The sequence below is a fragment of the Engraulis encrasicolus genome, chromosome 16 (assembly GCF_034702125.1).
Source record: "Engraulis encrasicolus isolate BLACKSEA-1 chromosome 16, IST_EnEncr_1.0, whole genome shotgun sequence".
Classification (NCBI taxonomy): Eukaryota; Metazoa; Chordata; class Actinopteri; order Clupeiformes; family Engraulidae; genus Engraulis; species Engraulis encrasicolus.
In genome coordinates, this window is record NC_085872.1 from 27947079 (window position 1) to 27967085 (window position 20007).

At 42.3% G+C, this 20007-nt stretch overlaps 3 protein-coding genes across 4 annotated transcripts; 2 read left to right on the forward strand and 1 right to left on the reverse strand.

The window, feature by feature from the left end:
* Positions 1–912: 912 nt before the first annotated feature.
* Positions 913–1677, forward strand: rnf182 (ring finger protein 182). The gene has a single exon (XM_063219955.1). It carries the CDS (start codon positions 913–915, stop codon positions 1675–1677), a length of 765 nt encoding a protein of 254 aa, XP_063076025.1.
* A 3645-nt stretch (positions 1678–5322) lies between these two features.
* Positions 5323–14999, forward strand: ranbp9 (RAN binding protein 9). The gene is made up of 14 exons (XM_063219231.1): positions 5323–5962; positions 7827–7938; positions 8041–8093; positions 8459–8626; positions 9078–9100; positions 10329–10513; positions 10667–10779; positions 11046–11154; positions 11258–11412; positions 11716–11881; positions 12738–12859; positions 13446–13597; positions 14536–14647; positions 14843–14999. The coding sequence occupies exons 1-14, from the start codon at positions 5746–5748 to the stop codon at positions 14971–14973; spliced, it is 1818 nt and encodes a 605-aa protein (XP_063075301.1). The 5' UTR covers positions 5323–5745; the 3' UTR covers positions 14974–14999.
* A 1522-nt stretch (positions 15000–16521) lies between these two features.
* On the reverse strand, positions 16522–19863 carry nol7 (nucleolar protein 7). 2 transcript variants are annotated; one of them, XM_063219232.1, is made up of 8 exons: positions 19651–19862; positions 19465–19525; positions 19270–19325; positions 19147–19172; positions 18625–18685; positions 18226–18347; positions 17388–17465; positions 16522–16716 (listed from the first exon to the last, which is right to left on the reverse strand). In XM_063219232.1, exons 1-8 carry the CDS (start codon positions 19827–19829, stop codon positions 16643–16645), a joined length of 657 nt encoding a protein of 218 aa, XP_063075302.1. In that variant the 5' UTR covers positions 19830–19862; the 3' UTR covers positions 16522–16642. The 2 variants fall into 2 exon arrangements, with proteins under 2 accessions (XP_063075302.1, XP_063075303.1); XM_063219233.1 differs by lacking the exon at positions 16522–16716 and adding an exon at positions 16751–17265 and having other exon boundaries at positions 19651–19863.
* Positions 19864–20007: the final 144 nt, after the last annotated feature.

Genomic DNA, 20007 nt, shown 5'->3' on the forward strand with positions numbered 1-20007 from the left:
CATACAATCTAATGACGATCCAATTCTGGGGCCCCTCTCTCCCGGGGCCTGGGACAAGTGACCCCTTTGTCCCCCCCCCCCCCCCCCCCCCCCCCCCCCCCCCCCCCCCCCTCCCCCCCCCCCCCCGGCTTCCCTGGTCAAGAGTGAGGTCCCCCAGAAGTTTTTTCTGTTTATTTGACATCCATCATACATGGAAGGGCCCGAACAATGTCTGACTTTCTGAGCGAGAAGAGAATGAGGCACAGTCCTGACCCATTTTGCTTCCTTATGACTGAACTCCATAGATTGCTTCAAAACTAAGCCACTTTTTCAATGCCAAGTTACAGTCCTAGTAACATCCTCTACAGTAATTACAGTTTGAGCAGTGTAGGCTATAGTCTCCTTTTTAATGTCAATATTCTGAAACTTGTGGTGTATGTGCCTTTTGAGAGATGCAAGTCCCTTCTGGTTGACAAAGGGAAGATTCTTCATTATGATCTATCCTTGCACAACTGAATGAGCTTTCTGTCAGTCATTAACAGTGTACCAGAAACAAGTGTTGCACCACTAATTGGACTGAATTGCACTGGCAACAAAAGGCCTGGCTAGAAAATTCCAGCCCTGGTTTTACAGGGGCTGCTTTGTTGCTGTTGTGTTTGTTCTCTATTGCTGTGTTAACAGTTATCTTTTCTCTGGCGGCCTCTCCCCACCCTTCCACACAGCCCATGAAAGGCTCTTCTGCACGAATCAGCCCAGTGTTGTGTGGCACGGCACAGGGGCAGTTTCGCTCAGCTCTACCCCCAAATCCTGCCTCACTCGGCCTGCATGGGACAGCCTCCGGACCCCAAGACTGGCGTAGCAGCAGCTGCCTCGCGACCATGCTCCCCAGTCCTGCCCGCTGAGCACGCGGAGGACTGCCAGAGCTGAGAAGAGATGATGGGACAGACACCGCAGACGCTGGGGGATGGTGTTGCCCCTGAGGAGCTGGAGTGCAAGATCTGCTACTGCCCCTACAGCCTCTCTAGTCGCCGGCCCAAGGTGCTTGAGTGTTGCCATCGGCTGTGCGCCAAGTGCCTTGCCAAAATCCTGGACTTGGGGGAGTCTCCACCCAATGCAGTGGTGTGCCCATTCTGTCGGTACATCACTGGTTTGCCTGGGGAGGCAGTGGGCAGTCTTCCCGACGACTGCAACTTGGTGACGGCGCTGTCCCTTCAGGTGCACAACCACAGGAATCTTCAAGATGGAAGCGGAGAGATTCTTCTCAACCCTCGGCACCTCAGTGCCCTGGTGGGGCCGTCTGCCACAACCCCCCCATCTTCCTTGCGCAGCTCCAACTATGTGGTCATCACCATCATGGAGCCCCGGCCGGAGTCTGGCAACCGTCAGCCCAGGGGCCTGGCCGCCTTTGGCAGGGACTACCGCTCCTCCAGCCTGGACTCCATGGCCTCTATCACACAGAGGTGGACAGTGTGGAACTGTGCGGCCCTGCTGTGCCAGACGTCTGCCCGAGCGCTGGTGTGGCTCCTGGGCCTGCTGTACTTCAGTTCTCTGCCTCTGGGCGTCTATTTGCTCATAATGCAGAAAACCACGTTGGGTGTGCTGCTGGTCAGCCTGGTGCCCGCTAGCCTACTCATGATCATGGCGTATGGGCTCTGCCAGTGCCTTTGTCATGAATTCTGGGACTGTGCGCCACCTTGATAACCAAAGCACAATCATCCACATCTGTGCCCAGGATATGTTGTTCCAGAGTGGTTGTGAGGATGGCGGGGAATTGATGTGGATACAACATCCCCACCATAGTTTTGGACAGTTTGGAATCAACCACAATAAATATATAATGGGTAAAGGACTCAACAGAAAATGTAAATAGTTTTAGCTATAGATAATAACATTGCCAGTAGATCCTTGTTTTGCTAATAACTGCATTATAATGTCTGTCATGTTAAAAAAAAAAAAAACAGGTCCACTAAACTGACCACTAAATTGTAAATTATTTTTCTCACTGCTAAAAGCTTAAGACAAGCAATTTATTAGTATTTGATTTTTTAATATGAATCTTTATGAATCTTATATACAGACTACCCAACCAAGTATGAAGATGTAGCCTATACTTGCCTCACAGTAAAAAATGACCAACCGTCTATCACATGTTCAAATGTTTCTAAGCAATATTTTTGAGGTCTGTTTATGTTAACCACCAAATGCATTCTTGTGCAAACTCTTTGGCAATGGCTATGGTGATCAAATGTCAATGAACAAATGTGATTTCTCTTTTATATGGGATTTGCAAAGACAGATCGATGTCTTGAATATAGTGTTGTGTCAATACAATGTGACTTCAACAGTCATTTTGTTCTGTCATTATTCTGACCAGAAAGTAAATGTGGGAACACTTCAGGAAGACTCGTCTTGAGGTATTTTGCATCCTATAGAGGCCAGTAACTCTATACATGGGTTCTCAATTTTTGTTTTCCTCTGGCTGTGTACAACTCAACCTCTGATTGTTGGAAACAGCCTGTCGGTCAAAAAATTAGCTCACGTGGTTGGCTGCCAGAATCTTGCCCCTCCTCACAACAGCATGTTTATAAACAAAAAAAAACATGTATGTGTGCTGGGAAATGTTCAACAAAGGGGTATGGAAAATCATCAGAGCAAGACTACGTACATGTATATGAGACATTAGAAGCTTAGGCATGAGAGTGATGGCAGCATATTTAATGATTGTTAAAATTGTTCAAATTAGTTTTGTCATCAACATGGAAAGCATGCAGTGAAGGCTAGCCTGTCACATTTCTCCAGACACCAGACCACAGTTTAACCCATTGTGTCCTGGAGCGACATATACGCTGCATTCAAGTTCTTGAGCGGTTTTATTAAAAATGTGGGTACGTTAGAGTTGAATGAACACATTCTAGTGCGTAGTGAAGATGCTAGCTTTTCAATGCAACTTATTTCATGCTTTTATGTGTTCGGAGGCTGAGATATTTAGGTTTTAATAAGTAGAGTGCACATTTTCCCAAAAAGGGCTTAGGCTAAAATGGGTTAAAGGACAGTGCACTATTTTGAACATTAAGCCTTTTTTCTGAGTTATCTGCCCATCAGAGCCCTCTCACCATTTTTTTTTTTTTTTTAATTATCTTATGTTATGTTTGCTGCTGTCTCCATTATTTGGCTAATTTGGATGTTGTCTCAATTGCAATGGTCATCTATGGGCAGGTCCAAATATGTTCTTAAAAATCACCCTAAGCAATTGTTTTCTAAAGTAGGCCTATGCATCTCACTACTGTAAGTGGTTGAGTTGTTCAAATTCCCTAACTCGTTTGAAGGCGAAATATGTCATTTTGTGAATGAAAGGGGAAAAAACACGACAGAAGCCATGCTGTGCTGAATTATATGGAATAGTGAATACCCCTAAACACTTGGTGGTATTCATAAAACAATGTCTAGTGGGGTTTTAAGAACAGATTTGTACATGCCTGTAGATGGCCATTCTAAATCTGGTTGAGACAAAATCCAAATTAGCCAAATAACAAAGACAGCAGCAAACGTGAAATAAACAGTGAGGGGGACTCTAAATAAAGCATTGCAGACAGACAACTCAGAAAAGGGGCTTAGTGTTCAAAATAGTGCACTTGTCATTTAAGAAGTTGTTGACCACGGTTACTGATGAAAGTTGTTCACAAAATGTTTAAATTAAGTTTTTGCTTAGTTTCTAACTGAATAGCTGCTGCTTTTCAATGTGCTCTAAATATTGCATTTGAAGATAATCAGTAGAAAAGGAAAAGATGTGCCCAATCAGCTGTTTTCATGAGTGAGTTTCTTTTCTCTTTGAGTTTCTTCTCTTCTCTTGTAGGCCTATTTGATGGAAGTATTGGCATTTTAGATTGAATGTCAGTTTTAAACTTCTCCAACTGCGAAAAAGTCTCACTCTCAAATAACTTTGGTCGTTTTGAATGATGACTTGTCCTGGCTTTAAAAATCATACAGCTGACCAATACATGAAAGTGAAAGTGAAAGCCCATTGGGAAACTCCAACTCCCATTGTCATTGTGACACAGCACTCCACAGCACACAAGTGAACACTGCACACTACGAAATTGCATTTATGCCTCACCCGTGCAAGGGGGCAGCCCTCAGTGGCGCCCCATGGGGAGCAGTGCGGTGGGACGGTACCATGCTCAGGGTACCTCAGTCATGGAGGAGGATGGAGGAGAGCACTGGTTGATTACTCCCCCCACCAACCTGGCGGGTCGGGAGTCGAACCGGCAACCTCTGGGATGCAAGTCTGACGCCCTAACCGCTCACCCATAACTGGCTTTTTAATAACAATAGGCAATATTTCGTAGCCTACAATGTGCATATTGTGTCTTCAAAATCCTATGTAACAGGCATAGGCCTTAATAAAAAAATGCTTTTACCATCAAATCACATTAAATGCACCTATAATGAACATCAAATGCACCTGTTTAATTTTTATGCCAGGTGTAGGCCAGGTGAATGCTATTTTATGCCAGGCATGGAAAGAGTACTGAAAAAATGTAATTAAGGAGATATTTGTACGTAGCCTGCTACTTAAGAGTATAAGTCACTTTGTTACTTTCAGTTAGCTTATATCGAGAAATTATTTTTTTCTTCTTGAATAGTGCCCTTCCGTGACCTCTGTCTATCTCTGCACCAGTCATCTTCCAATAACCTGGCTATCGTGACTACACAATTCTGTGCGCTTTGGTCTGGCAAAGTTGACCTGGACACTGTGTTCTTATGTCTGGCAGATTTTCCCCTTTATTCCATTTTCTCTCCCTATCAGAATGTACTGAATACAAGGCAGATTCAAATGTATATCCGTAGAATAGCCTACTTGTGCCAAAAATGTAATTTGAGAAGGCATATAAGTAAAATTACCCATTTTAAAAACTACTTTAAAAATTCTAAGTTACTCATCAAAAGTACTCAATTACAGTAACTTGAGTAATGTTACTTTCCACCCCTGATGCCAGGTAGGCCTAGGGCTTTGTCTAACAGGTAGCTATTAGGCCTAGGCTATCTCACCTGTTGGCTTTCCTCCAGATATGGCAGAGAACACCTATAAAAAGCTTGCCAAGTATTCATGACAGCTGGTTCTAGTAGGAACAACTCCTCTACAAAGCAGAAGAACAAATGAGTAAAGGACCTTGTCAGTGCTCTTAATCAATACAAGGCACGAGGTGTACTCCATAAATATAGGACAATCTATCACTGTCTACTACTGTAGACTACTTGAATGGAGAAGACGGTATGCCTGGTCATGTTTGATAGCCTCGAGGCATGGACATGACTGGACTTTCTCTTAGCCAATCAGATTTCTGGATTCTTCACTAACAACAAACAAAAGATCGGGTTTACCTACAGAGCTATCTGTCGATGTCCAGGCTTAATATAGCACGTAGGATCCATTGTGTATCACGTAGAGTCATAGCGTCAAACTTGTATAACATGTCATAGGTCGCGAATGTTCGTAAGAGTTATACTTTATTTCCGTTGTACATGCCAGCTAATGTTAGATAGCTAGTTTCCATTGCTCACTTGGGCAAGAGAACTGAGGAGCTAACTCGAGGTGCTCTTTGCATCGGAGCTAGCTGGCTAGCTGGGTTCAGAGGGGTTTACAACACAGTCAGGACCACGACATTTGTGGTCATAGTAAACGACTAAAATCGGCCGCTCTTCAATAGCAGTCCAGCTGTAAAAAGCTGGCTAGCTATTAAAGCAAACGGATTAGAACTATTAGCCATGTCAGGACCATCTTCGGGCTGTGGATTGTTCATGTCGGTTGTTGTTCACGGAGACTCTGCTCTTAACGAGCAGGAAAAGGAGCTCAATCAGCGACTCAGAAGATTATATCCAGCTGTAAATGAACAAGAGACTCCACTGCCTAGATCATGGAGTCCCAAGGACAAGTTCAGTTACATTGGTCTTTCACAGAACAATCTCCGAGTACACTATAAAGGTACGACAAAAATAAAATAGGCTAGCTTAAGCCACTGATGCTAACTTTATTTGTGGCTAGCTTGCGTCGCATTACTATATAAAGTATCTGAAAATCAGTGTTAGCTGCAGTGGCTAGCTAGTTAGTTAGTTCGCTAACTTATATATGGGGTAAACAGTTAAGTCAGCTTTGAGGCTCTTTTTCTTTTGGATCCGCAAGTCAGTTTGGCCGACATGCTAACTTTGCATGGCTAAAAATAGCCCAACCACCTCAAATACAAAATAGACATAGCTGTTAGTGCCTTTGAATAGGCTGAAGTAGGTAGCAAGCTAGCCAGTTACAGCTGTCAAGCTAGATCGCTAACTTTATGAAGTAACATCAACATAAGCTAACATTGCCCTAGCTCGAGACCAGTTTTGTGACAACCATTCGCGTGCCTTGGTTATATCCTGTTCACAGGCGAGGCCTCAAATGTGGATTCCTCGAATTTAAAAGAGTCCCTTATTGATAATTAAGTCAGTTACTGTTGTATATCTCAACAGCAGTAAACAGAGAAGCCTAGCGCCTTGGGCATACCAGCTGAAGCCAGTTTGGTTCACGGCTACTCCGTATGAACCTGTTTATGTGCTACTAGTTGGGAGGCTTGTGTGTTATTGTCAGCAATGTTGACAGTCCCATTGTGCTCACTGGTGTTTGTCGACAGTGTGACTTAACTATGACATTTATCCCCGTTTACCAACACAGGGCCCTGCATGCAAACACTGCTCTTTAGCCTATCAGTCGAATGTAGAGCCACAATTTGCTTTCTGTGGAGTGCAGACCCAACAGGTCAGCCAGGTCCGGAAATGTTGACTTGGTACATGATCGCTTCAGTGCAGAGCTAACGAGTAAACAACAGATAACAGTTAGCATCATGCCAACCTGAAGATTAAGTGAATTGTATCGGTGGGGCTGGACCACTGACTCGTTGAATACGTATATTGTGGATTGCGCAGGATACCCTGATTACTGTCGGTAGTCTTGGTGCAATCGAGCCATATCGAAGCTATGTGGCTAAGTATAATCTGCTTGTATCGTTAGCTTGCTAAACATTTTCCCTAAGTTATGACGTCAAGCCTCCATCTTCAGTTATCTCCGACTCAGCGCAAGCTATTGCACCTAGAGAGATTGGCTCCTACACAACTAGCTGTATTTTCAGTGTCAACTCAAAGCAAAGCGTACTTATTTTCTTCTGCATGTGTGAGAGGGCCCTCTCTATTTTTTTACCCAGTTGCACATGCAAACTCCGAGTAGAAATTATTATTTATTTTCATACTCTGTGAAAGGTTGAATAAATGGTAGTCTATTGCTCTTTTTGGACTCTACCTGGTCGAATAAGGTGGAACATTCTAAAGCAGGGATGGGCAATTATTTTAGCGAAAGGTCTGCTTTGGGTTCACAATATCGGGCCTGAGTTTGCCCACTCCTGCTCTAAAGGGATTGTTCTGTCCCACTATGTACACAAGGCCATGAAACATCTTCATTTGCAGGACAGAACTCCATATGAACATAGCCACATTGTCTTCAGTGGCAGTGGCAGTGGCACAGTTGCTAGATGGAAAATGCTGAATTATCGTACTAAAACCTCAATATTATCGTTTTAGGGGGCTTTTTGGGAGGAAATTATTGTACAAGACCCAAATTGTTGTTTCAAGGCATCTAAATGAACTGAGTGACACCTCTGAAATTATCGCACATCATGTTTTTTCGATTGTACAGAGGACAAAATGGACAAAATTATGATATAATTATCGTACATCTGGCAATACTGGTCAGTGGCCTATTAAGCCATTGACTAATCTACTATTTCCATGTGTTTTGTTGGACACTGTATGTCTCATTGAAGGTCATGGAAAAACCCCAAAAGATGCTGCCTCTGTAAGGGCAACCCACCCTATCCCAGCAGCTTGCGGTGTTTACTATTTTGAGGTGAAGATCATCAGCAAAGGTCGAGATGGGTAAGAATTGAATTTCTGCAGCTGTGAAGGACGTCTCACTAAACACTATATCACTCTATAGAAGGGATAGTTGGCTAATATATTTATACTCTTGATTTTCAGTTATATGGGCATTGGCCTCTCTGCTCAGGGTGTCAACATGAACAGACTCCCAGGTAAAGCAGAACCAACAGTTTACATATTTTTTTATGTGTGTGTGTCTGTGTGTGTGTGTTGTGGTACAGTTGAAAAATGTCCCCGTTTAAGCCTGTTTTATGTCGTCAGGCTTTTGGGTGTAAGGCTGGAGGAAAACTCTGGCCTGAAATGACACTGCACTGATGGGGCCCCATGTTTACATGCAGCCTGAGCAATCTGTCCCCTTTTAACACATCACAGCCCACCCGTTGGGTCCTGTACAGTGCTGTGGGATACAAGAGATCCAAAGAGATACTTCAATTTCAGTGTATTAAACAGTCTCATGGCACTGTGTCTTTCCAGAATGGAATAGCAGTCATTCTTTTTTTGTAATAATCGTGTACAGGTTGGGACAAACACTCATATGGCTACCATGGAGATGACGGACACTCCTTCTGCTCATCGGGCACAGGGCAGCCCTATGGCCCAACGTTTACCACTGGCGACGTTATTGGCTGCTGTGTCAACCTCATCAACAATACCTGCTTCTACACAAAGAATGGTCATAGTCTAGGTATGAAAGTTTACAACACTGTGGCTTTGAGCTGAGCGTCAAAGCTGGCTGGCCTCGTCTTCTCCCCAAACAAGGCAATTTCAGCCTACACCAGTCTGTTGTTGTCCCGCAATGGTGGTGGCACTTGCTATGAGATTAGTGTTTGTCCTCCTATACGTTTTTAATAAGCTGTTAAAGTAGTTCAATTTTCCTTTAAATCTTTTTTTACTCTATTCCTTTGTATGTCTATAGCTTGTTTATGTCCTTTATTATTGTAAGATTACAAAAAGAATTTGATTTGAATGGATTAGGAATTAAATATTCCAAAATGTCCATTACAAATCGTTAATTTAGCTTGGTGCAAATTTTGTAGATGGATAGTGATTCGCTCACTCTATTGTTGGCATCTTGTGTATGCAGCTGATCTGTAAGAGATGAATATCTTAAAGTTTCTTGTTTTTCCTCCCTTTAGGTATAGCTTTCACAGATCTGCCGGTGAGTACAAAAGCTGTGTCTGTGAAAGACAAAAGATGAAAGGATATGTTGTGATTGCTGATGTATTTAGCACTCTGTTATCTTTGTCTGCCCGCTTATGTCATCAGGTTAAGATTATTTCATTCAGTTGAGTTCTAATTTTGACTAGACAGTGATGATGTTATGCCTCTGTGGACAGGATGATCAATGATCAAATATCAGCTTGTTGTGGTGGTTTCACTGTCTGACTTGGAAGGCATGTTGTTTTAGGGAGGAAACCTGATCATGGTCTGTGATCGTTCTTGGCCAAAGTGCACAAGAACAAAACTACCACCCAAACTATGTATGCATAAATTGATGTAGGCATGCTGAACTAGCCAAAAAATATGTTTACTTTCAATTGAAGTTCAGATATAAGAGCACAAGTAGAGACTGTGAGTCACAGTGCTGCAAATTTTCTCTCTTCTTTTGAATATCTGTAACACTCATTGCTAATTCTTACCTGTAGGTTGTAACGCTAAACATAATTATCCAGAGAGGTAGAGACATAGTAGATTCAAAAACCAATGTCTGGAGAAGTTACTGAAACAAGTATCTTGTCATAGCTGCGAAGTTGCATGATGTAGTACTAGCAGATTTGCCAAACAAATGTCCTTTATGGAAATCAGATGAATCAAAGTTGTGTGATGTACTGGTGCTATAAATATGCATTTTTGGTCATGGATAGCACCCTGTTTTAAAAAGATATATGGTCAAATCCTAGGTGTTTGGTGGGGGAAGGACCATTTTTTATTTAAATATTTCATTTATCAGTAGTGTTTGCTAGTGTATTCTAAATTGTGCTTAACCCTGATGTTTTTACTTAAATCTGTCACTCAAGTGTTAAGTATTACATTTATGGTAAACATTCTCAAGACGAACCTCAAGGGTAAATTGTCTTCCCTCAAAGCAGCGGAATGGAAGACGGTGTTAAGAACAAGGCAAGAGAATAGGTGTGTTTTGATTGACATGTTTCCACCAAAAAATAGTGGAGTTTGAGTGCAAGAATTACATTAAATCATTTCTTGGAGTGTTAAAGGTTCAGGCTCAGGATTTTCTTCCATACCGTATCTGCAGTGGTGTAGAACAGGTTTGTGTTGCCTTAATCTGATAGGCAGATAGGGATAAGGAGGACCCCCCCCCCTAAAAAAAAATCCTGTTGTGAAATCTAACTTCTGGTCTTCCATGTCCATATTTTCTCTCCTCGCAGCCCAACCTGTACCCCACAGTTGGCCTGCAGACCCCAGGGGAAGTGGTGGATGCTAACTTTGGGCAGCACCCCTTTGTGTTTGACATTGAGGACTACATGAGCGAGTGGAGAACAAAGATACAGGGCCAGGTGGACCATTTCCCTGTCGGCGAGCGAGAGGGAGAATGGCAAGCTATGCTGCAGAAGTGAGTGAGAACAAAATGGCCAGCTTTCTCCGATCTGTTTGGAACTTCCCTTAGTATAAAGCTCTGCTGCCATGTTTCACATCACATTGGCTGCAGCACAAATTTAATTTTCGATTGTTGACAACGTCCTTCCCTTTTCCTCATGTCTCTCAGGATGGTGGCCTCCTACCTAGTTCACCACAGCTACTGTGCCACTGCCGAGGCCTTTGCCAAATCCACTGACCAGGCTGTGCAGGAGGAACTGGCTTCCATCAAAAACCGACAGAGTGAGTCTCCCCCCGCACAGGTCATGTGATCTATGGCGTTATTTGCTCAGCAGCCAAACAAGGAAGATCTCTTCAGGACTGTTTGTTTTATTGCCATTTGCCAAAGCAACACGCTGTTCCCTGAACAAAGCTGGAATGTTGAGCAAAAATGGCAACCAGATAGAAATGTGTTGACATAAGCCAATTGTATAAAATGTGTAATTACCCAACAAAATTACTCCATGCGAAAAGGCATAATTAATTAACTCATTTTAACATGCCAACAGATATCCAGAAGTTAGTCCTATCAGGAAGAATGGGCGAAGCCATAGAAACCACACAACAACTTTACCCCAGCCTCTTAGAGAGTAACCCGGACCTCTTATTCATGTTAAAGTAAGTCACAAGGTGCATGAAAAAACATATTTGCATATTGTTTGATAACCAATCACCATCACCAATTTAATCAATCTAAATGGCACTCGATCCCTTTGTCCAGAGTCAGGCAGTTTATCGAGATGGTGAACGGTACGGACAGCGAGGTGCGGTGCTTGGGTGGTCGCAGTCCCAAATCCCAGGACAACTACCCTGACTCACCCTGCCCCTTCAGCAGCCCCTCTCACAAATCCAGTTGCACACAGGGCTCACTGACGGGTACGTGTAAAATCTATCTTCAGTCTAGTATCTACGTCAAGACATGTGATATTGGGACCGAGATTTATTTGCCATATTTTATCTTGCACTTCTTAATTGTTATGTCCATCAACAAGCTATTCTCTAATTGAAGAAAGCTAAAAAAAAAATAATAATAATAATAATAAAAACAATTCTGACAACCTTTTCAGCAAAGTTGCTGATTTCTTAATCCTTTGGAATCTGGTCAAAATGTAAAAGATCAAAACCCTAAACGCTGAAAACAGCATTCCTGTTGACTTTGTCTGTCTTTTTCCTTCAAAGGTTTTGAGGGTAACTGTTGTAACGGAGTGTCGTCTAGTAAAGCTCCAGCCGCAGCCTCAGCCCACTCTGGGAAGACCTGCCCTTCCAGTCTGGCGGGTGGGGATCTCGGCAGCATGAACGGCACACACAGCCAGCAGCAGCAGCAGCAGCAGCAGCCAAGCACCAGGTAAGCTGCACCCTGTACCAGAGATTCTTTAAGTATATAGAGATATGCCAATGTAATAGATTGCTATGGGCACCTAACATGACCAGGTTCCGGTCTGCCTAAAGGGCTGTGTCATAATACTCCTAGCATTGAATAGAACAGTCCTTAGGTCTGCCTAGGTCTGCCTAAAGGGGGATTTCTCCTCCCTCGCCCTTGCAATAATAGAACCCGGAAACAATGGTCCAATGGAACCTCTCTCTCTCTACTCTCTCTGCCTGTACCTTGCCCATACAGGTCAACACAGGTCTCCCTCTGCCCCAGACCTCCAGCCAGCCATAGAATAGCCATGCATGTTCCTGTCTTGTGTTTGGACTAATGGTAGGGACACATAGACGTGAATTTGGCCAAGCGAAATGAGGGAGGTGAAGGCAAGCGAACAGGAGCAAAGCAAAGCGAACTTATTCAACCAAGTTTATATTATGCAAATGAGAAGCGAATTTCGCGTGCTGCGGCCTATCAAATCAACAACACAAATATTCGATTTGATTCGCTGCAAGGAGCTAATGACGGTTGGGCTGTCAGAATGGACCACTGAATTTCACCTCGCTCGTTTCACCTGCTATGTGTCCCTAGCGTTAGACTTTTAAGTGACTTTAAAGTGAGTTTGCTTTCAGTTTATTTGACTTACATGCTTGATTTACTTCTGTCACAAGCATCATCCTGTGTTATAACCTTTCCAAATGTGTTGTATAATGTGAGATTGCGGTATGTGTTTGCTCTTGACATTCAGTTCTCAAATAATATTTCAACACACTTCTCTAATGGGAATTAGAGCTGGTGATAAGTGTGGCTTGATTGATTTCTTGTTCATCCACAGTAGCGAAGTGGAGATGGAGGTGGATCATTTCTCCAATGGCACCACAGAATCCTCCTCAAATGGCTTTCTCAATGGGAGCTCAACGCATGGGGTGGAACCAGAGGAATGTGATACAGATATGGGTGAGTGTTTTACCAGATGTTGGTTAAGAATGTTTTATGTAGCATTTTGTAAATATACGTTTTCTGTCATTCACAAAATACCTAATAAAAAATGATGGAAACCATTGTTCGCCTTATAACTTGTTAGGGAATGCCATTGAAGACCCCTAACCACTTAGTAAGATGTATACTTTCGAAAAACAAATGTTTAAGGTGTTTTTAAGAACATATTTAGACATGCCCATAGACGGCCATTGTAAAGCCAATTGAGACAAAATCTTAATCAGCCAAATAACGGAGACAGCAGCAAGCATAAAAAGAAACGGTGAGTGGGGTTCTAAAACATTGCAGACAACTCAGAAAAGGGGCTTAATGTTCAAGATAATGCAGTTGTCCTTGAAGCACCTGGCCTTATTTACTGTGGTGAACTATCTGCATGTTTTTAGTTTGGCAAATCTGTTTTATCCTGCCTTCACTTTTTGGTCAACCACATCATATTCTGCTCCGAATGTCTATTTCCCTGACCCCATGGTCTCTGATTGTACATTGTGCTACAGTACCTATGCAAATACATCATTCATGTACTCCTGTGTGCCTGGTTCCACAGAGGTGGAACCTGCTCAGTTCAAGAGGCAGCTATGCGGCGGCAGCTCGATGGCCATTGAGAAGATGATCCACTTTGGCCGGGAGCTGCAGAGCCTGAGCGAGCATCTTCGCCGGGAGCGCGGCAAGAATGCCACCAACAGGAAGATGCTGCGGGTATGTCGCTCTAAATGATATCTAAATGATAACTCAGTCCTGTCATTTGCAGAGATGTATAAAGTACTGGAGAAAAGTAGTGGAGTAGAAGTACCAGTATCATCTTGTCAAATGACTTGAGTAAAAGTCAAAAGTAACCTTTCCTTACCTTACTCAAGTAGAAGGACAAAAGTATTTAAAATGTGTTGTACTTAAGTAAAGCAAGTAGAAGTATTGCAAGTTTTGCTACTTGAGTAAAAAGTAGAAGTAGAAGTAAAAGTACTGCATTAAAAATGCGGGGGAAAAAAGTCAGTCAAAAGTTTGAATACCATTTGGTTTATTAGAGCTCTGTACAATAAGTCTCTTATGAAGTGCAAATACCATTATGGTTTGTTATTAAAACAGCTTTGTAACACAAGTTCAGTTTTTAAGAAAACGTAGGGCAGTAGTTTTACTGCTTAAAACAGTGCTTCCAACCAGCAACCGTGGCCTAATTGTAGGGCTCGAGGTTACAACACTGGCGACCCGAGTTCGAGTCCGGCCCGGGTCATTTTGCCGGTTCTTCCCCGTCTCTCTCTCTCTTCCCCCCACTCGTTTCCGGTCTCTCCTTCACTGCCCTGTCACAAAATAAAGGCACAAAAGCCCTAAAAAATATATTTTCAAAAAATGACAAACTTGCTCCAGAGGATAGGGATGAGAAAATCAAATTCAAAAGTGTTGTAAGACTGCAGTTCTAGCTTGAACCATCTTTAAAAAAAACTAAAAAAAACCAAATTTTCTTTGGATTTTATTCTCTGATATCTATACAAATTTCTGTCATTGAGCATGTTCGGCTTTGATCTAATGCTTCTGTTCAACCTTTTGAAAAAGCTATTCAGTTCTCTCTGTAATTCCTCAATGTGCTAACTGAAATCTGAACTCCTGCGCGACCTTTAACGAGTGTGCTCCCGTCCCTGCAGGATGCCTTCAGCCTTCTGGCGTACTCGGATCCCTGGAGCAGTCCAGTGGGCTATCAGTTGGACTCAATCCAAAGAGAGCCAGTCTGCTCCACACTAAACAGTGCAATATTAGGTATGTCTTTCGCATGTCGCATGCTTTCATTTTTAGTGTTTTATTGTCAGTCAGGTAATTGGTGGTGCTTTGTCTCTTTGAAAATGTCCGATTTGTCCGTTATATTAATGACAAGTGAAAAATGAGCATTTGATTATGCACATATTATTCACACCGTCTTTATCATCATGCAATGTTTGTATTCTTTGTTCACAGAGACTTATAACCTGCCCAAGCAGCCCCCTCTTGCCCAGGCAGTTGGCCAGGCTGCACAGTGCCTGTCCCTCATGGCACGCACAGGCATTGGCTCCTGCGCCTTCGCTTCAGTTGATGACTACCTGCACTAGCCCCCAGAGAGCCCCGCCCCACCCCCAACCCCTACCCCCCAATCCCAATCCTCATCTGGAGCCTTGGAACCCAGGCCGACGATCCATCCCAACTGCCATGCAGCAACACCCCAATTCCCCCCCCTCCACGATCCCCTTCAATCACCGTCAACAGCTGGGCTCCCCGTAGATGAGTCCATGTGCAACCACCAGGGCCATGGCCCTCCCCGAAGACTTTATCCGCCCCTACTATGCCACATGAGACTTATGGCACATCAGGAGGATGGTCCCTAAGTCGGGGGGGAAATCCTTTTGGTTATCATTACATGGTTGTTTTTATTTTCCTTTACTTAAAGTTTTAGATTGAAGATTTGTTGAATATATATAAATATATATTGAGGGATGGGGGTGTGGAGGCAAGGTCTGATTGAATTAGTTTACAAGGCATGATGCAAATTCTGATTTAATTATGATTAAAGGTATTATTGTTATTGTTATTATTATTAAACTTGCTTATAAAATGTTTTTGGTTGAAAGCTGCAAACTCATGAACTAATAAAGGTCCCATCACAGCAAACTTGCTACTACCAAGTGTCAGAGTGATGTTGCGTTAATAATAATAATTTAAAAAAGGTGTGGAATACTTAGGGATTTTTGAGAGAGAAAAAAGGTTTGAATCCATAAAACGTTTGTTGTTGCAGGTTTAGGTATATTGAGATTGTAGGAGTGCCTCTTGTAAGGAAAGTCCTGTATGTATCAGCCTCCACCTCTCTTTGCCAACAGCTCAGCAGGGTTGATGTATGTTTGGGTGCATTTATTTCAATTCGTTCAGTCCATGCTTGCTCCCTAACCCCTATTTTCATTTTTCTCACATTGTGTTCTCCTTTATGTCCATCTCAGATTTCGTTTTGCTCCATTTTTGTTCAGTACAGCTGTATATCTGACATGAAGTACATAATGTCCAGCCTCAAAATGGATCTGCATTGTCAGCCATTTTGGTTTTGAACTCGTACCCCTATGCCTCTCAGTGCTGTGCTTTAAGTCATCTAACTTGGGAGACTGGTTCAGTATTGTCAACAGCACTGTCTTAAATTTACAATAAAATGACCCTGTGCAGGAGGACCGTGCCTCTTCTGTCCAAGGCTCTTCTTCATATGGCCATTGTTTCCACTGCATCACACAATGATTTTTCCTTTGGCTATCAGGTTTACTTTTAGCGTTGAATGTAAGCATTTTTACAAGGCACCTGACCTACCTGCCTCTGCAGATAGGCATGTCCATTGAACAGATTTTAAAACAACAATTTGTTTTTGGTAGACAATTCATGCATGTCTGTTTCAGAGTTGTTCTGTTAAAATCAAGTCTGAAGGTGAGAAGAATTGACAGGTTGCGTGCCTTTCCCCACAAATAGATTGCAATGGAGTGCCAAAAATCAAGCTTAGCTACTGACTGTGCAGTGCTGTCGAGACCCAAAGTTCGCATGTGGCAAATACCTCATCAGAAACTGTTTTTGATCAAATACAGTTGCAGTTATAACCATAATAATAAAAGACAAAAGATACAACATGACCAGGTTAAACATCTTTACTGGGTATCTGGGGGTTCAAACACAGTGATTAATTTTCAAATATGATACAAAAGCCATGGTCTTCATCCATCCCCGCATCTCTGCTTTTTGGTCTGTCCACCCTCAGGTGCTAAGGAGCTGCTTCCTGTGCATCCACCGTTTGTTGGCCTTCTCCATCTTTGCTTTCTCTTCACTACCTGTGTGAAGAGTTGTACACTAAGTTACACCTATAATTACATTTTATGAAGATTGGATTAGCAACATATAGGAATCATTTTCTGGATCTTGCACAGGGCTTGATTGACTGACTTTTCAGCTCAGTGGCCACTGTGGCTAATGATCATTCCCAAAAATACAGGATTTAATTTCCAGTTTACCAGGTCACAAGCCATTCTCAACAGTTTAATTGTCAGTAATTATTTTTTGTATACGAAAATATGTCTAAGGTCTGAAGATGAACATGTCTATGAACATACAGTAGCTTCCTACAGGAAAATAAAGGAGACAATTTAACCAGTATACTTTTTACCTCCGCCAAGGACGGAGTTGGTTTATTTTTCTGTTTCTTTGTCTGTCTTTCTGTAAGATAACTCAAAACGTTATGCACGAACATTGATGACATTTTGTGGAGTTGTTAGAAATGACAAAAGGAACAAGTTTCAAAAAAGATTTTTCACCATTGCGGCCAGGATAGGGCGGATTTTGACATTTCAGTTTTGAACTCTACAAGAACAAGGCAGAAAGACCTGGGGAAAAAATTTGGGTGTAACAGTCAAATGTTCTATCAAACAGCTTCCTTGGCAGAGGTCTGCACTCTGAGTACATAGTTCTAACTTACTTCAAACACGAAAAGAAAAGGGGAACTCACTCTGTTTTTTGTTGCCAAACTGGAAAGCAGCACCTTTTATTCTCCCTTTCTTCCTTTCTAATGAAAGCATATCACTGTCTGTGAGAGAGAGAGAGAGAGAGAGAGAGAGAGAGAGAGAGAGAGAGAGAGAGAGAGAGAGAGAGAGAGACTTTATTAATCCCCAAGTGGGAAATTGAGTGCCACCTGGCCATACACACAACACATAGCAGGAAGACAGGACAAATACATAATAAATAAGACTAAATAAATAAATAAATAAAAAACAGTCCATCAGAAAAACACAACGCAACATTATAAAACAATTCAAAAAGGCACTCAGCAGCTCTTGCTAAAAAGTGTGATGGCTGCAGGACAGTGGCAGGCCTGTTGCGTTAAGGTAAGCAATGTAGGCAGTTGCTTAGGGCCCCCGAGTAGGAGGGCCCCCCAAGTACGACAGGTTATGTGTCCAACAGCAATGACGATTTTAAATAGCTTTATAAGGACTCTGCTGTGACATTATGTTGTAATAATGGTAGGCCATGTGACAATGACTGAAGTGCCATCCAAAAATGGTCTGGCCCATCCGAAACAGAAATTCTGGCGCCGTGGCTGCCCTGTCAGGCGCCCCCCGTCTAAAAAAAATGCCCTAGGGCCCCGACAACCCCATTGCCTAGGGGCCCCAAAATTCTAGAAACGGGCCTGGACAGTGGAGAGGTAAAAACTTGTATTGAGTGTAAAATACATATACATATGAACAATGTGGAACTCACTTACTGTACATACATTTAAAAGGCAATATTGGAAGTGGACCTTGCGGATAAAGACAGATTTCAGTTAATGAGTTCAAACCAGTTCTTACTTGATGTTCGTCGAGCGTTTTTCCCATAGAACCTTGACTGAATGAAGTCCATAGCCTCTTTCTGTTGTGAACCAGATAGGAGTTGATCCTTCACTCTTGTTACACTACAGTTTGCCTGTAAACTACATGGTTGTTGAGATAATTATTAGTGAGAGAGGTCAAGTCAAGTCGTTTAATTGTCAATTTACATGCACTGATCATACAAAGAATTGAAATTACGTTTCTTACTTTCCCATGCAGACATAGGTGTGGACATAGACAATTAGACATAGACAGTACACATTACACCTAGACTACCTATACAATACCCTTACAGACATACAAAGTGCAGACTGGGCAACAGCAGACAATCAATAAACAATATCAATATAAACAATATCAACAAGATTTTTTTTTTACCTTCTTGCTCGTTTTTGTGTTCGTTTTGTACCATCTGAATCCAATGCCTGTGTTTTCTCCACTGTGGACAGAAACAACAGCACATTTCTAGGACATGCAGCAGACAGTGGTGGTCCACGAACACAACACAACCACTGGCAGAACATGTCCTCAAACAAATTCACTTACGGCATAAACAGCAACTGAGCACAGACACAAGTCAAGAGTATTTTATTGTCAAAAATCTATGTAACAGGGTTAGCACAGAAGTTTGAAATTGCGTTTGACCAGTCTCCAATGTGCAGTTTGACTAAAAACATTGAAGTAAGACATTGACAATAATCTCTCTCTCTCACAGATGAATTTACAATTCTCTCTGACATTCATTCACAGCATACATACAGAAAATACACACTCACACGTGCCTGATATAGACATGTACAACACAACACACAGTGTGCAATAAGAATAGTGACATAATACACATACACACACAACTAGCTCGGAAAGAATTTGAAAAGTAAAACAGACCACACAACCTACCTGTTTTGCCCGTGGATTCATCATGTCTGCAATAATAAGGAATTAGCAGTTAGGCCTACAACTCATTAAAACGAACACAACTTGGTGAAGTAAAGAACAGTAAACATTGAGCAAGGCACTTACATTTTGGGCCGTGCATCAATTTCCTCTAATAAGGATTCGGGAAGGAGTTTTCGTTTCTTGAAAGAATGGAGGATTCGTGAGTTAGTGAATCACATAATATGACATGCAAGAAAATACAGTTATGACATGATGGCCTGTATTTGTCCTGAAACAGTACTGTAGTTTGTTTACATTGTGTCTACTAGCGGTACTGACCTTCTGTTCCAAAAAGAGCTCTTGTTTTTTTCTTCGCTTTTCTTTCAATGTTTCTTTTTCTCTGCAACGTCAAAACAACCAGTTTGTGAGTGAGTAGGCCTAACTATCGCTTTTATCTCATACAAAAAGTAGCTGAAAAGCATAGACTATGGATGCTAAAGTTAGCATATAAAACAGCTAATTTACCTTCTACTTGCTTCCAACGCGTCTTTTACGCTTTGCAACGCAGATCTTTTAGAATCCTCAAAGTTAACTTCTTCTGGAGCCTCGTCATCGCTCGAATCAAACTGTAAATTATTATCAATTATCCTTGTTTCACTGTGTGCTTTTCCTGACCCACGTTGTGTTTCACTCATTTCAGCCATGTTGGCAGGAGCTAGAAGACCAAAATAATGTACGTCATCTCTACTTGACCAATCACAGCTAAAAAATACAGTCTAGTCTACACCATAAAATAAACACTGCCCCCTAGCGTGTGGATGTTTAGAGGTTGGGGAGTACACTATACAGTCGACGCTTGAAACCACAGAAACAGAAGCGCTG